At 45.1% G+C, this 15022-nt stretch overlaps 1 protein-coding gene across 1 annotated transcript in view; it reads right to left on the bottom strand.

The window, feature by feature from the left end:
* The window catches only part of C4H19orf38 (chromosome 4 C19orf38 homolog), a 69410-nt gene that overhangs the window by 22376 nt on the left and 32012 nt on the right, over positions 1–15022 (bottom strand). Inside the window, exons 4-5 of the mRNA XM_075343116.1 lie at positions 4905–4994; positions 3854–3878 (exon numbers count right to left, since the gene is read on the bottom strand). Coding sequence (XP_075199231.1) covers positions 3854–3878; positions 4905–4994 — 115 coding nt within the window. The remainder of the gene's footprint in view (positions 1–3853; positions 3879–4904; positions 4995–15022) is intronic.

Genomic DNA, 15022 nt, shown 5'->3' with positions numbered 1-15022 from the left:
GGGAAGGAACAACCACGGGAAGGGCAGTCTCCAGTCAAGGAGACCACCTATGCCAAACATGGTATCCATCCACAGACAGCCGTTTCGGGGTATTTGCCCCTCATCAGTGTGGAGTAGGAATCTGGCTAGTGGGAGCATTGCCTAGTAAAAGACTATGTGAGCAAGGATGGTTGACCTTAGGAAGATCAACATCCACCACTGCGGAGACACCATCACGTGTTTCTCAACACAGTGATTCTAGAGCAATGTAGAGATGACTTCACTGATCCATAACTCAGAAGATATGTGGAGATGACATCACTGATCCATAACTCAGAAGATATGTAGAGATGACATCACCGATACATAATTCAGAAGATATGTATAGATAACATCACCGATCCATAACTCATAAGAGATGTAGAGATGACATCACCAATCCATAACTCAGAAGAAATGTAGAGATGACATCACCAATCCATAACTCAGAAGAGATGTAGAGATGATATCACCGACCCATATCTCAGAAGTTATGTAGAGAGGACATCACTAATCCATAACTCAAAAGAAGTGCAGAGATGACATCACTAATCCAATCCACAACATAGAATACATGAGGAAGTTGTATCACAAATCCATAAATCAGAGGATAAGTGGAGATTACATTACAAATTTAAAACTCAAGATTCGTATAGAGATGACATCATCTGTTCAAAACACAAGACGTGTAGAGATGACATCACCGATCCCTTACAGTCCCTGACAGAAGTTCTGTCGCTTAACCATGTTATGTAAATAATAGCTTATAACCTGACTTTAAATTCATCCATTGGTTTTATAAATTACTCTTTTGAAAGCTGAAACCCTCCCAAATTTGGCTTAGGTTATGAAAATAAAGTTGCTACAAAGCTGAAATGTTGATCATTTAATGAACACAGAAAGGTCAGATTTTGGCAAGACAAAAGTTTTGTCGCCCACAGAAAGTAATGTGAAAGTCAAACAAATAATTAACTTCTAATACAAAAATATGTTGCATAACATTGGTGAATGAAGTTGTGGTGCTATTAGAGCCATATTTAATATTTTGTGTGACTTCCATGAGCTTGAAGGACTGCATCCATGCGGTTCAACAATAATTCATACAATTTATTGATGAAGTCACCAGGAGTAGCAAAGAATGCATCTTACATGCCTCCCAGAGTTCATCTAGATCCTTTGGTTTTGTCTTCCAAGCTTCCTCTTTCATCCTACCCCAAACATGCTCAATGATGTTCATGTCTGGTGACTGGGCTGGCCAGTCCTTGAGCACCTTGATCTTCTTTGCCAGGAGGAACTTTGTTGTAGAGATGGATGTATGAGCTGGAGCACCATCCTGCTGCAGAATTTTACCCCTTTTATGATTGGGAATGTAAGAGGTAGCTAATACTTCTTGATATTTTAGGCTATTGATATTGTCTTCCACCTTGCAAATGTTTCGCACACCCCCATACTGAATGTAACCCTAGACCATCATCTTTCCACCACTAAACTTAACTGTTTTCTGGATCCATATGGGCTTCATTCAGTAGGTCTCCTGCAGTATTTGCGGCGGCTGTGATGTAATTCAACTGAAGATTCATCAGAGAAATCCACCTTCTGCCACTTTGGCTTTTGGGCTCTGATTCGACCATGGAGGCCATTTCGAGACAGAATCCTACAAACTGTTCTAGCTGACACAGGGACTTGAGGTGACCAGGCCTTTTGGAGCTCTGCTGCAGTGGAAGAGGGGCTGGCTTTGGATTTTCTAACCAACAAACATTCCTCCTGAGCAGTTGTCTTGCGGAGTCTACCGGACCTGGGCTTGTCAAAAACATCACCAGTTTCTTCAAATCTTTTTTTAATTCTTTGTACTTGACGCTGAGACACCTTAAAGGTGCCAGCCACCTCTGCAGTGGATCTGGTCTTCAGCCTCTTGATAATCAAGGCTTTGGTTACAGGGTGGATTTTTGGCATATTATCAGAGGTCAAGTTGCAGTTCAACTGAAGGACAGGGGTGCTGGGTTTCTTTTTATAAACACCCACTAATTAAGGCTACTTTCACACATCCGGTTTGAGCCGTGCGGCTCAATCCGGCTGTGAAACCTATGCAACGGATGCGGCAAAAACATCCTTTGCATAAGTTTTTACATGCGGCCGGTCCGTTTTTTTCCGGTTGCGGCACGCTACTGAGCATGCGCAGTGGAAGAAACCGCATGCGGCGGCCGGATGCGTTTTTTTTCCGCAACGCGCCGCATCCGGCATCCATAGGCATGCATTGAAAATGCGCCGCAGCGGCCGGATGCGGCGCGGTGTGGTTTTTTTTGCCGGAGCAAAAAACGTTGCAGGGAACGTTCTATCCGGCCGCCGCATCGGCTAAATCTGCCGCATGCGGCAAAAACCGGACCGAACGCAAGCCCCTGCGGCACAATACGGCACTAATGTAAGTCTATGCAAAAAAAAACGCAACCGGCGGCAAAAAAAACGGTTGCGGTTTTTCTGCAGAGTGCCGTATTGTGCCGCAGAGCAAAAACCGGATGTGTGAAAGTAGCCTTTCCGATTATTTAGTGAGCACAGGTGACGATGTAAACTAGGATTGGGTGCATTATATGGCAAGGCGACAAAACTTTTGTCTTGCCAAAATCTGACCTTTCTGTGTTCATTTAATGATCAATATTTCAGATTTGCAGCAACTTTATTTTCATAACCTAAACCGAATTTGGGAGAGTTTCAGCTTTCAAAAGAGTAATTTATAAAACCAATGGATGAATTTAAAGTCAGGTTAAGCTTTTATTTATATAACATGGATAAGCGACAGAACTTCTGTCAGGGACTGTATATAATATACTGTGCAAAATCCATTAAACAAGACACATCTGTAAACATGAAATCACTAATCTATACCACAAGACATGTGTAGAGAGAATCATCAATTTGTGACACAACTGTTAAAATGACATCACTGATCCATAATGCAGGACGTGAGTAGAGATGACATTATTAATGACAAAATTTATACAAGTGGACACCATCTCTTAAGATACCCTATAATAAAGGGGATAATAAATGATGCTCATTAAAGCTATGTCCAAAAAGGAAAAAAACAAAGAAAAAGTGGAACAAAAAGCTGGTAGTCCTGGAGGCGGGGCTTAGATGTCCCTTACTTTGAATAGTGATCATTGGAAAGTATAGTATCAGTGTAGCAGTACCTTCTTTAGCTTCTGTAGTCCTTCAGGAGACCCCTAGAAAATATTCTCTAATGGTTTAATGGTGTAAAACTTGCCTCCAGATTTCCTGCTTGCGGGGGTCCACCAGGGGGACAGTGCGCTCCTGAAGACTGACAGTTCAGTCCGGCGGCATGGTTGAGCTGTCGAGCTGACTTGTAAGCTCTTTGATCATGGGAGAAGCTCGGGGACACCTATGTTCCTTGGATCCTGTGATCCGGCCTAGGAGACTGGCTACCTCTGAGGTGGCCAGTAACTATGGCAACGAGCTGTCCACCACAGAATTAATTAAAAATCCCTCCGTTTATGAGAATGGGGAGAATTTTTAATAATTTCTATTAATGTTACCAATTTCATAAGATGAACAAGCTCCGAATAGACAAGCAAAGACATATAAATAGAAAGTACACCCCCGGTCTCCACATGCGGGGGTTATCATAGACCAGACATGTATAATGACACTGGAGCATTATTTATCAAAAAGAGAAAAATCATCTTTGTTTCCCGTAGCAACCAATCAGAACTCAGCTTTCATTTTTTATGGTACCCGGGGAAAATGAAAGCTGCGCAGTGATTAGTTGCTATGGCAACCATAGACAGTTTTGCTAGAACAGCCCCTTTAAAAAATGTCTTACCTTTGTTCCCTTTTCTTCTTTTTATCTGTAAGAGAAGACACAGCTTATAGATACAATACGCAGCGTTGGGGATAGATTATAGTTGGGGGAGAACTATGGGCATAAAATTTGCATGGTATTGGAGACATTAATACCGATTTATGGACAACAAAATGATAATGATAAAAAGAAAAACCAAGTGTCACGCTTACACGTGGCAGGCGTGTTTAGACCAAAAATACCGCAAACAACAGAACAAGATAGAGGGAACACCGGGGGACCCAATAGCAATGGTAGGCCCTGGTAGTAGTGAGAGGGAAAATGGACACCTCCTTTCTTTATCTGGCCCTGTACCCGGCCCTCGTAGCCAGACCCTATACAGGTTCCTCACATGTCACCGAGTAGGAATACCTGAAGCCCTGAAAAATCCCTACTATAGCCCTGGCTAGGGAGTGTGAGGTAAGGTATACTTGACCCACCGCTGCACTAATACAACATGAGGGTAGGTGAGACAAACAGGGGAATAACAACCAAAATGGACAGGATACAACTTTGGTAGAATCCACAGCAGCTCCTTCCACCAAGGCGGCCAGCATACAAATGGTTTTGTATAATCAGCAAAGATTGCTGGGAAATGCTGCTACTAAAACACACTTTGGGTTGGCTACAGAACAGCTGCAGCTGACGTGCCCTGCAGTGCAGGAAAATTGCTAGCAGCAAAACTGACATTAACTGTTTCAGCATAAAGAGAAATGAGACGTTGAAATGACGAGTCCCGGATGGAGATGAGAGGCCTAAAGCTGTACCAAACACAAGGAGACGAGCGTGACACCAAGCCCTGATACTTCTTTATCGACTATAAAATACAAACAAGTTATAACCCTTGGAATGAGAAATGGAAAAATGTAACGTGAAGAGGGACTTGTCACCTAAGGACCTGCATAAATCTGGAGCCGCCTCTGATCCGGTCCTTGTGACACTTCATCATAGGATTCCTTCAAGATGGCAATGTCCATCAAGTGCGGCTCCAACCCTTACATTACAGACCAGTTTATAGACTATATCTACTTACTTCTTCTCACCAGGCATAAAGTCACCAATACCGCAGCCACGAGGATCAGAAGACCAACCAGTCCGACTAAAATAAAGACCCACACGGGAACTGTAAAAAAACGTGGACAACAATCACACACATTATTAAAACTGCAAAAACGTCTAACTTTCGAGTTGCGTAATGGAAATAAATATGTGCTGTACTCAACAAACTGCGGCCTCCAGTAGGGAAACTACAGCCCCACGGCCCCGGTGAAAAACATGGACAGGGGCCCCCACCAGCATACTGGTCAGATATATTGGTACCTGTAATAATGTCCAGTGCCCTGGCCTCCATCCTGTAATAATGCCCCCTTCCTGGTCCCTTTATTTAATAATGGCCCCCATTCTGGTCCCTTCCTATTGTAATGTCCCCCGTCCTGTATTAATGTCCACCATTCTGATCCCCAACCAGAGGAATTATGTACCTCGTTCTGGGCCCCACCCTGTAATAAAGACCCCCATCCTGGTCTTTTTATCTAATAATGTTCCCCACTTTGGTCCATTCCTGTAGTAATGTTTCCAATCCTATAATAATGTCCCCCATCTTGGGCCATTTATGTATAGTCCACCAGCCCCTTCCTGTAATAATGGCTCCCACTCTGGGCTCTTTAGCTAATATTATACCACATCCTGAACCCCTTCCTGTAATACTGGCCCCTGATCAGGGCATTTCCTGTAGAAATGTCCTTCATCCTGGGCCCTTCCTGTAATAATGTCCTAATCTTGAACCATTCCTGTAATAATTTTCCCTATCCAGAGCCCATCCCTTCTTGTACATAGGAGCAGTATTATAGTAGTTATATTCTTGTACATAGGAGCAGTATTATAGTAGTTATATTCTTGTACATAGGAGGCAGTATTATAGTAGTTATATTCTTATACATAGGGGCAGTATTATAGTAGTTATATTCTTGTACATAGGGGGCAGTATTATAGTAGTTATATTCTTGTACATAGGGGCAGTATTATAGTAGTTATATTCTTGTACATAGGAGCAGTATTATAGTAGTTATATTCTTGTACATAGGGGCAGTATTATAGTAGTTATATTCTTGTACATAGGGGCAGTATTATAGTAGTTATAGTCTTGTACATAGGGGGCAGTATTATAGTAGTTATTTTCTTGTACATAGGGGGCAGTATTATAGTAGTTATATTCTTGTACATAGGGGGCAGTATTATAGTAGTTATATTCTTGTACATAGGGGCACTATTATAGTAGTTATATTCTTGTACATAGGGGGCAGTATTATAGTAGTTATATACTTGTAAATAGGAGGCAGTATTATAATAGTTATATTCTTGTCCATAGTGGGCAGTTTTATAGTAGTTATATTCCTGTACATAGGGGCAGTATTATAGTACTTATATTCTTATACATAGGGGCAGTATTATAGTAGTTATATTCTTGTACATAGGGGCAGTATTATAGTACTTATATTCTTGTACATAGGGGCAGTATTATAGTAGTTATATTCCTGTACATAGGGGGCAGTATTATAGTAGTTATATTCTTGTACATAGGGGGCAGTATTATAGTAGTTATATTCTTGTACATAGGGGGCAGTATTATAGTAGTTATATTCTTGTACATAGGGGGCAGTATTATAGTAGTTATATTCTTGTACATAGGGGGCAGTATTATAGTAGTTATATTCTTGTACATAGGGGGCAGTATTATAGTAGTTATATTCCTGTACATACAGGCAGTATTATAGTAGTTATATTCTTGTACATAGGGGCAGTATTATAGTAGTTATATTCTTGTCCGTAGGTGGCAGTATTATAGTTGTTATATTCTTGCACATGTCCCGCCCCGGTGTTGGTCGGGCAACTGGGATCCGGGATTTGCCAGGACGTTCAATCGGCTCCTGACCTAGGGTCCTGTACCCCGTCGAGCTCACTCTCCCCAGCTCCTTTTTCCTTGAGGACTCTCACTACTCTCCTCTCCTACTAGACTCAACTGACCTCACTTCCCTCCCACCAGCCAGTCTGCCTGACCCCTAGGTGGGTGACCCTTTTTCCAGCTGGACCAACCCACTGGTGTGTCTGACAGGACATGATGTGAGGTGTTGATTCGGATTTGTGGTGCTGATGATAGTAACACCGTTTTCTGGGAACCTGGAACGGGGGTAGGCCCGGCACCCTGGGTGAAAGGATGTTGTTCCCTGTGGCATCCTGATATATGCAGGGGCGCCACATACATACGGGGCAGTATTATAGTAGTTATATTCTTGTACATAGGGGCAGTATTATAGTAGTTATATTCTTGTACATAGGGGACAGTATTATAGTAGCTATATTCTTGAACATAGGAGCAGTATTATAGCAGTTATATTCTTGTACATAGGGGGCAGTATTATAGTAGTTATATTCTTGTACATAGGGAGCAGTGTTATAGTAGTTATATTCTTGTACATAGGAGCAGTATTATAGTAGTTATATTCTTGTACATAGGGGCAGTATTATAGTAGTTATATTCTTGTACATAGGGGCAGTATTATAGTAGTTATATTCTTGTACATAGGGGGCAGTATTATAGTAGTTATATTCTTGTACATAGGAGCAGTATTATAGTAGTTATATTCTTGTACATAGGGGACAGTATTATAGTAGCTATATTCTTGTACATAGGAGCAGTATTATAGCAGTTATATTCTTGTACATAGGGGGCAGTATTATAGTAGTTATATTCTTGTACATAGGAGCAGTATTATAGTAGTTATATTCCTGTACATAGGGCAGTATTATAGTAGTTATATTCTTGTACATAGGGGCAGTATTATAGTAGTTATATTCTTGTACATAGGGGCAGTATTATAGTAGTTATATTCTTGTATATAGGGTGCAGTATTATTGTATTTATATTCCTGTATATAGGGGCAGTATTATAGTAGTTATATTCTTGTACATAGAAGCAGTATTATAGTAGTTATATTCTTGTATATAGGGGCAATATTATAGTAGTTATATTTTTGTACATAGGGGAACTATTATAGTAGCTATATTCTTGTACATAGGGGGCAGTATTATAGTAGTTATATTCTTGTACATAGGGGCAGTATTATAGTAGTTATATTCTTGTACATAGGGGGCAGTATTATAGTAGTTATATTCTTGTATATAGGGGCTGTATTATAGTAGTTATATTCTTGTACATAGGGGGCAGTATTATAGTAGTTATATTCCTGTATATAGGGGCAGTATTTTAGTAGTTATATTCTTGTACTTAGGGGGCAGTATTATAGTAGTTATAGTCTTGTACATAGGAGCAGTATTATAGTAGTTATATTCTTGTACATAGTGGGCATTATTATAGTAGTTATATTCTTGTACATAGTGGGCAGTATTATAGTAGATATATTCTTCTACATAGAAGGCAGTATTATAGTAGTTTATTTCTTGTATATAGCAGGCAGCATTATAGTAGTTATATTCTTGTACATAGGGGCAGTATTATAGTAGTTATATTCTTGTACATAGGGGGCAGTATTATAGTAGCTATAGTCTTGTACATAGGAGCAGTATTATAGTAGTTATATGACTCGCCCACCCCAGGGCTATGGGACACCCGGTGCCGGGCCGGACTGGTCCGGGGGTCGTCAGTGGTGGCGGGGCCCGGCTCCGTGGCCCTGGTGGGTGTCAGTTAAATATGGCTGGTGAATAAAGTTTATGGTTGTCGTGACGCCACCTGTGGTTTGCGGCTATTAAGCCGCCGCTGCTGTGTGAGGCCTCCGGGGTGATGATATGGCAGCAATGGTGGTACGGCTCCCCACAGGTGGAGCGGTGCCCCGGGGACACTGTTGGTGCTCGTGAGAGGCTATGGTGTTGTGTGGATAATACGGTGCAGGGCCGACAGGCAATGAAAGAAACAGGCACAAACAACAGTCTCTTTACCTTCTCCTCTTTTACTTCACAAACGGTTAGTCCAGGGAGACCGTTACAGGTGGTAGAGGGCTCCGGCCGGCCTGGAAGTAACTGAGAGGTCGTTTTGGCCAGATGAGTATGAGGCCTACTCCTGTTCTTTCCTTACTGTGATAGGACCCTGCTCTCTGAATTTAGCAATGGCCATCTTGTTGCTGGGACCGGTGGTACGTCCCTTTCCCTCTGTGGTAGGCTGCGCAGGCCCTCTCTGGTGCTTCTCTGCTGGAGTCCACACCGGGCCCTGATGATGCAGCTGTACCTTCGGGCTGTTTATGGGCCAGGTGCTTGCAGCTCTCCTGCCCTTCGGATTCGGCTACCAGGGAGTATTTTAGGCCCTGGTGGCCACAGACTCCGATGTCCGAGTCTCTTCTGCGCCTCTCTGCTCCCCCTGCTTCACTGGGCCAAGCTGCTCCAGCTCTAGGCCCCAATTCCACAGGACAGCACTACTCTGCGTCTGCTTGCTATCACTTCTCTCTACAGACTGAGCACTAACCCCTCCCTCAGGTCAGACTTAAGGAATGCTCCCAGGAATTCCAGGTTCAGAGCTCCCCCTGCTGGCCTGAGGGAGGAACTGCGTTGGATGTTAAACTTACTGGCCAATAGACCTCCCAATTACCTCCAGGCTCAGCATTAACCCTTTGGAGGGGCAATGCTGTTGTGGCGACCAGGTCCTGGGGCGCCACACTCCCCCTTAGTTAAACTCAGTTCTCCCGGACTGAAGAAAACAAAACAAAACATGTTACAACCTTAAACAACTATAAGAGTCCAGTGTGGCTCCCTGCCGGGTGTCCATTTCACTGCTCCATGGGGGACCCGCCGCGATAAAACCCCCAACGTAGGCTCTGGGCGTGCGTCAGAGCATTGATGACCCCATTCTATGCACGCCGGACGGGTTTTTCTTCAGGGGTGCTGAGCACACTGGTGCTACCTATGTACAGCTAGAGTGTTGGCCACCCATAGTCCAGTGGCCCAATTGTCCATTTACTTAATCACCTAAGACAAAAAACATTTTATACAAGACATTTCAACTAACTATATACATTCTGTTAGGTATTTTACTTTCTATGTTCTATACCTTGGAGGGGGCTGTCCCCGAGTGCTACGTTGGGACCGGCATAGCTCTGGGGTTTGTCCCTGACTACTTGGAGTGTCTGCCCCCTCCGTGTTACTGGTAGGCCTAACCCTGACGGGTATGCGTGTTGGTTGCCTACGGGGTCTCAGATTCGCCAAGGGTACGGCAGGTTCACCACTGGCAGGGGGTTGATTCTCCTGTTCTACGGCTGGCATGTCATCTTGTGTTGGGGCGGACAGTTCCTTAGATGGATCTGGAACCTCTTCTGTTTCTGGCTCAACCAACTGCGGGAACGTCAAGACTGGTACCACTATGGCATTATTTATTCGGGTCTAAGTTTTGGGGAATTTGCCAAGGATTGTTTGTATCATCTCTTCCTCTTTTTCTTGAATTTCTTCCACTTCTTTTTGGATTTTGCACCGCTCAGGGCTTGCCTTCATCTTTGCTTATGAGGCATACCTTACTATTGTCAAAGTTGGAGGGAATAATGGTGTAGGGTTCATTCTCCCACTGATCATCTAATTTATGCGCCCTCCACTTTTTCTTGAGGACCTGTTCTCCAGGTGCTAAGGGAGTTGCTGGGGCTGTTTGATTGTAGTTCCGTTCTTGTCTCGTTCTTGCTTGGGACAGGCTCTTTGGGACAGGCTCTCAAAAAACATGGCCGAAAGGGGCGGAGCTGTGTTCACATTCAGAAAAAAAAAAAGTACATATAACTGAATAGGATAACTGAAGCATTTTTCATTGTATTTTCCAATATTTTTCCATATGCTTGAGGCATTATACCATTATCTAACTTTGATGTGCAGCCTTATCCTTATATAGTATGTATTTTTTGGCTGGCACTCATAATATATATATTAGTGCTCACTTCAGTTATCCTATTCAGTTATATGTAGTTTTTTTTTTTCTGAATGTGAAGACAGCTCCGCCCCTTTTGGCCATGTTTTTTCCATCTCCTATATAAGACAGTCCTTGGTTACCCCTCTCCACCCACAGCAGTTTTTAATTGCAATGAGATGACACACAGTTTGGGTCACAGAGCTAGGGACCCCAATATAGAGATATACCTTGACGAGGTTTTGCGGCTCAGTTACATTGATCAATGCGATTGCTAAATATCTCCTTTTTCCTAAAATTCATGGCAGGTATGCAATTCATTATTCACATGTTCAAGTTAGCAAGTAGCATTTTTCATTGTATTTTCCAATATTTTTCCATATGCTTGAGGCATTATACCATTATCTAACTTTGATGTGCAGCCTTATCCTTATATAGTATGTATTTTTTGGCTTGCACTCATAATATATATATTAGTGCTCACTTCAGTTATCCTATTCAACTTTGTGACAATTGGCTGTAGGGGAGACCTCTGGCTGGCATCATCCTTCCGCCTCAGGTTACACGGACCACAGTCTCAGCACCACTTCTCGACTGTCTTTCTCATGTGCACCCAGTAGAACCGATTGCGGAGTAGGGTCTCCAACTTCTTCCACCCGAAGTGTCCTGCTTTATCATGGTAAGCTGCTAGGACCATTGGAGCATCCCTCTGTGGGACCACTATCTGCCAGACGAGTTCATTCGTTCGCCAGTTGACATATCTCTTGCATAGCTTGCCTTGGTAGGTGAACAGTCGTCCCCTCTCCTTCCACAGCTGCTGGGCTTCTTCTGGAGCATCTGGGCCAAGATGGGTTTCAGCTTGTGCTAGCTTTTCTTTGACCAATCGCACGGCCGGGTCACCGTTCTGTGTCTCTTGCCAATTATGGTGGAGTAATGGGTTGACCGAGACCTCGTGCTGGCTCGAGCGCTTCACTCCTACAGCATGCTCACACTGGGAAACACCTTTCGTGATGAAAAGCCGGTAACTCTATCTCTTCGAGTTCATCCAGGTCTTCTCCAGACTCGGGTAAGTGAGGCATTCTGGACAGCGCATCAGCATTGTTATTCTTCTTGCCAGCCCGGTACTTGATGGTAAAGTCAAAGTTAGACAGCCGGGCCATCCATCGCTGCTCCAACGCACCTAACTTGGCTGTTGCCAGATGTGTCAACGGGTTGTTGTCCGTGAAGATGGTGAACTTGGCCGATGCCAGATAGTGCTTGAAGCGTTCAGTCACTGCCCAAACAATAGCGAGGAACTCCAGCTTGAAGGAACTGTAGTTTTCTGGATTCCTTTCTGTGGGACGAAGCTTCCTACTGGCGTAAGCTATCACCTTCTCCCGGCCTCCCTGCACCTGGGACAGAACTGCTCAAAGGCCCACGTTGCTGGCGTCTGTGTACAGTACAAACGGCTGGCTGTAGTCAGGGTAGGCCAGAATTTCTTCTCCCGTGAGAGCCCCTTTCAGCCGGACAAAAGATGTTTCTATTTGACTGTTCCATTCAAATGGAGGGCTTTGCTTCTTAGCCTTCTTTGGCTGGCCCACCAGGAGATCTTGAAGAGGCGCTGCTATCTTGGTGAAACCATCAATGAACCTTCGGTAGTAGCTCACCAGCCCAAGGAACTGCCACACCTCCTTTACCGTGGTGGGTCTTGGCCAGTCCTTGATTACGGTGATTTTCTCCGGATCAGGTGCCACACCTTCTGCGCTGACCACATGACCCAGGTACTGTACCTTTGGCTTCAAGAGGTGACATTTGGATGGCTTTATCTTCAGGCCATACTCCGACAAGGACTCAAACACTTCTGCTAAGTGCCTCAGGTGGTCTTCGTAGGTCTTGGAGTAGACTATGACGTCATCCAGGTACAATAGCACGGTTTCAAAGTTGTCGTGGCCCAAGCAGCACTCCAGCAATCTCTGAAATGTCCCTGGGGCATTGCAGAGCCCGAACGGCATACAATTGAACTCGCAGAGACCCATTGGTGTCGTGAATGCAGTCTTCTCCTTGTCCGCCTCTGCCACGGGAACCTGCCAATACCCACTGGTGAGATCCAAGGTGGAGAAATAGTTAGCTGACTTTAAGGCTGTTAGTGACTCCTCTATTCTGGGTAGTGGATAAGCATCTTTATGTGTAATGCGGTTAATTTGCCTGTAATCTACGCACATTCTCATTGTACCATCTTTTTTCTTTACGAGCACTAGTGGAGCTGCCCAGGGGCTACAACTATCTCTGATAACCCCAGCCTCCTTCATCTCCCGTAACATTTCTTTGGCACGCTGATACTGTGCGGGGGGTACAGGGCGGTATCTCTCTTTAATGGGATGATGATCACCCGTGGGGATTTGATGTTTAACCCCTTTTACCTGCCCAAAATCTAGGGGGTGTTTGCTGAAGACCCGCTCGTACTCCTGTACCACCCGGTAAACCCCATGCTTTTGGTGTGAGGGGGTGGAGTCGGTGCCCACATGTAATTTTTGGCACCAGTCTTCCAGCTGCCCCTTGGAGCCATTGTCTTCCGCCTGGTCGGACGGGATCAAGGGTTCCACTGCTTTGATGGTATTGTTACTGACAGTGTACAGTTTTGCTACAGTGGCGTACCGGGGCAATTTGGCTTCCTCCTCCCCACAATTCAGGACACGGACGGGCACTCTTCCCTTGCGGACATCTGCTACCCGTCTGGCTATCAGGACTCCAGGCCTACTGTCTGAATACACCGGTTCTACCAAGGCCTGGTAATCCTGACCCTTGAGGCCTATTGCTGCCCGACACCATATCAACATTTCACTTCTTGGGGGTATTGCAATGGGGAGGGGGTCACTTACCCTCACACTGCCAATTTCTCCTCCGGCCAGCTCTACCTGCTGCCTCCTCATCAGGGCTCTGATCTCCCTCTGTAGGGCACGTTGCTGCCCGGAGCTGGCAGTTTCAGACGCCTGCTGCAACAAAATTATCACTTCGGCAATACAATTTTCTATCACATTTGTACCAATGGTTAGCAGTGGGTCAGATTCTTTGCGATCAATATCTACAATTATCATCCCCTGACATGGCAATTCTACCCGCCCAACTTTAATGGTTACTTCCTTATACCCAATTTGAGGCAAGGGCTGACCATTACTGGCCACAATTGTTAAATCATCATCTGGGCCATGGTCAATGTCTGAATCAGCCCAATATCTTTTGTACAGTTTATAAGGGATGGTTGTTACCTGGGACCCCGTATCCAGGAGGGCATTCAACGGGATCCCATCCAGCACAATAGGAAGGACCGGGCGTCCTCCCACATACTTGCTGCGACTGGGGGTTGAGCTGGGCTTCCTTACACCTGGGGGTTGGCTCCTGGCCCCAGGCTCAGCCCGTTTAAAGGACAGTATCTTGCAATGTGGCCCGCCTGACTGCAGCGGCGGCAGATCGGTTGTCCCGTTGAATCATACCGGTCTGTGTCTTTTCCTCGGGTCGGCGGAATCCTCCTCTGTCGCATCCATGGGACGTCATCTGGGCTGGAGGCCAACTCGATTCTGGCAGGTGATGGGGTCACTTGTAGAGGCTGCACGGTCTTGGCGAGGGCAGCTACAGTCTTGGTCAGCTCCTGGACCTGCTGTCTGAGCTCTGCAGCGGGATCCTTATCCAGGGACTGCGCCTCAGCCCCTGCAGCGGCTCGTGTTGCAGGCACCACCCCGGGGTACGTGATAGCAAGAGGCCGGAGGGGTACTGGGTCATTCGGTGTAGATTCTCTCAGTACCCGGATGGCCTGGTCCTTAAATTTTGCAAAGTCCAGAGCAGGGTTCTGCAGGACCATGATACGCAGCTGGGTCCTGTGGGCATCTGACAGGAGCCCCTCTATGAACTGCTCAGTTAGGAGTTTGTCTTCTTCACGTACACTCTCTGGGTCCACCTGTTTAATTGCTTTCAGGGCCTCCTGCAAGTTTAAGGCATAGTCCCTTATGCTGTCTGTGGCCCGTTGTTTGCACCCAAAGAATCTCATCTTTATTTCTGCTGCGGTGCGGGTGTCAAAAGTACTCTTTAACTTGGCCAGTATCTGGGTTGCTGTCCCTTTATCTGTATCAGGCCAGGACTTCACTTCACGCTGGGCCGCGCCGGCTAGCTGCCCCATTAATATGCCCACCTTCTGGCTCTCAGTCAGCGGATACACTATGAACAAGCTGTGCAGCCTTTCTCTGAAGTCGCTCAGGGTATGGGACTCCCCGGAGTACTGCGGCAGCCAT

Source organism: Anomaloglossus baeobatrachus, chromosome 4 (assembly GCF_048569485.1).
Source record: "Anomaloglossus baeobatrachus isolate aAnoBae1 chromosome 4, aAnoBae1.hap1, whole genome shotgun sequence".
In the NCBI taxonomy this organism is placed as follows: domain Eukaryota; kingdom Metazoa; phylum Chordata; class Amphibia; order Anura; family Aromobatidae; genus Anomaloglossus; species Anomaloglossus baeobatrachus.
The sequence above is the reverse complement of the archived record's forward strand: the minus strand, read 5'-3'. Positions and strand labels throughout refer to the sequence as shown.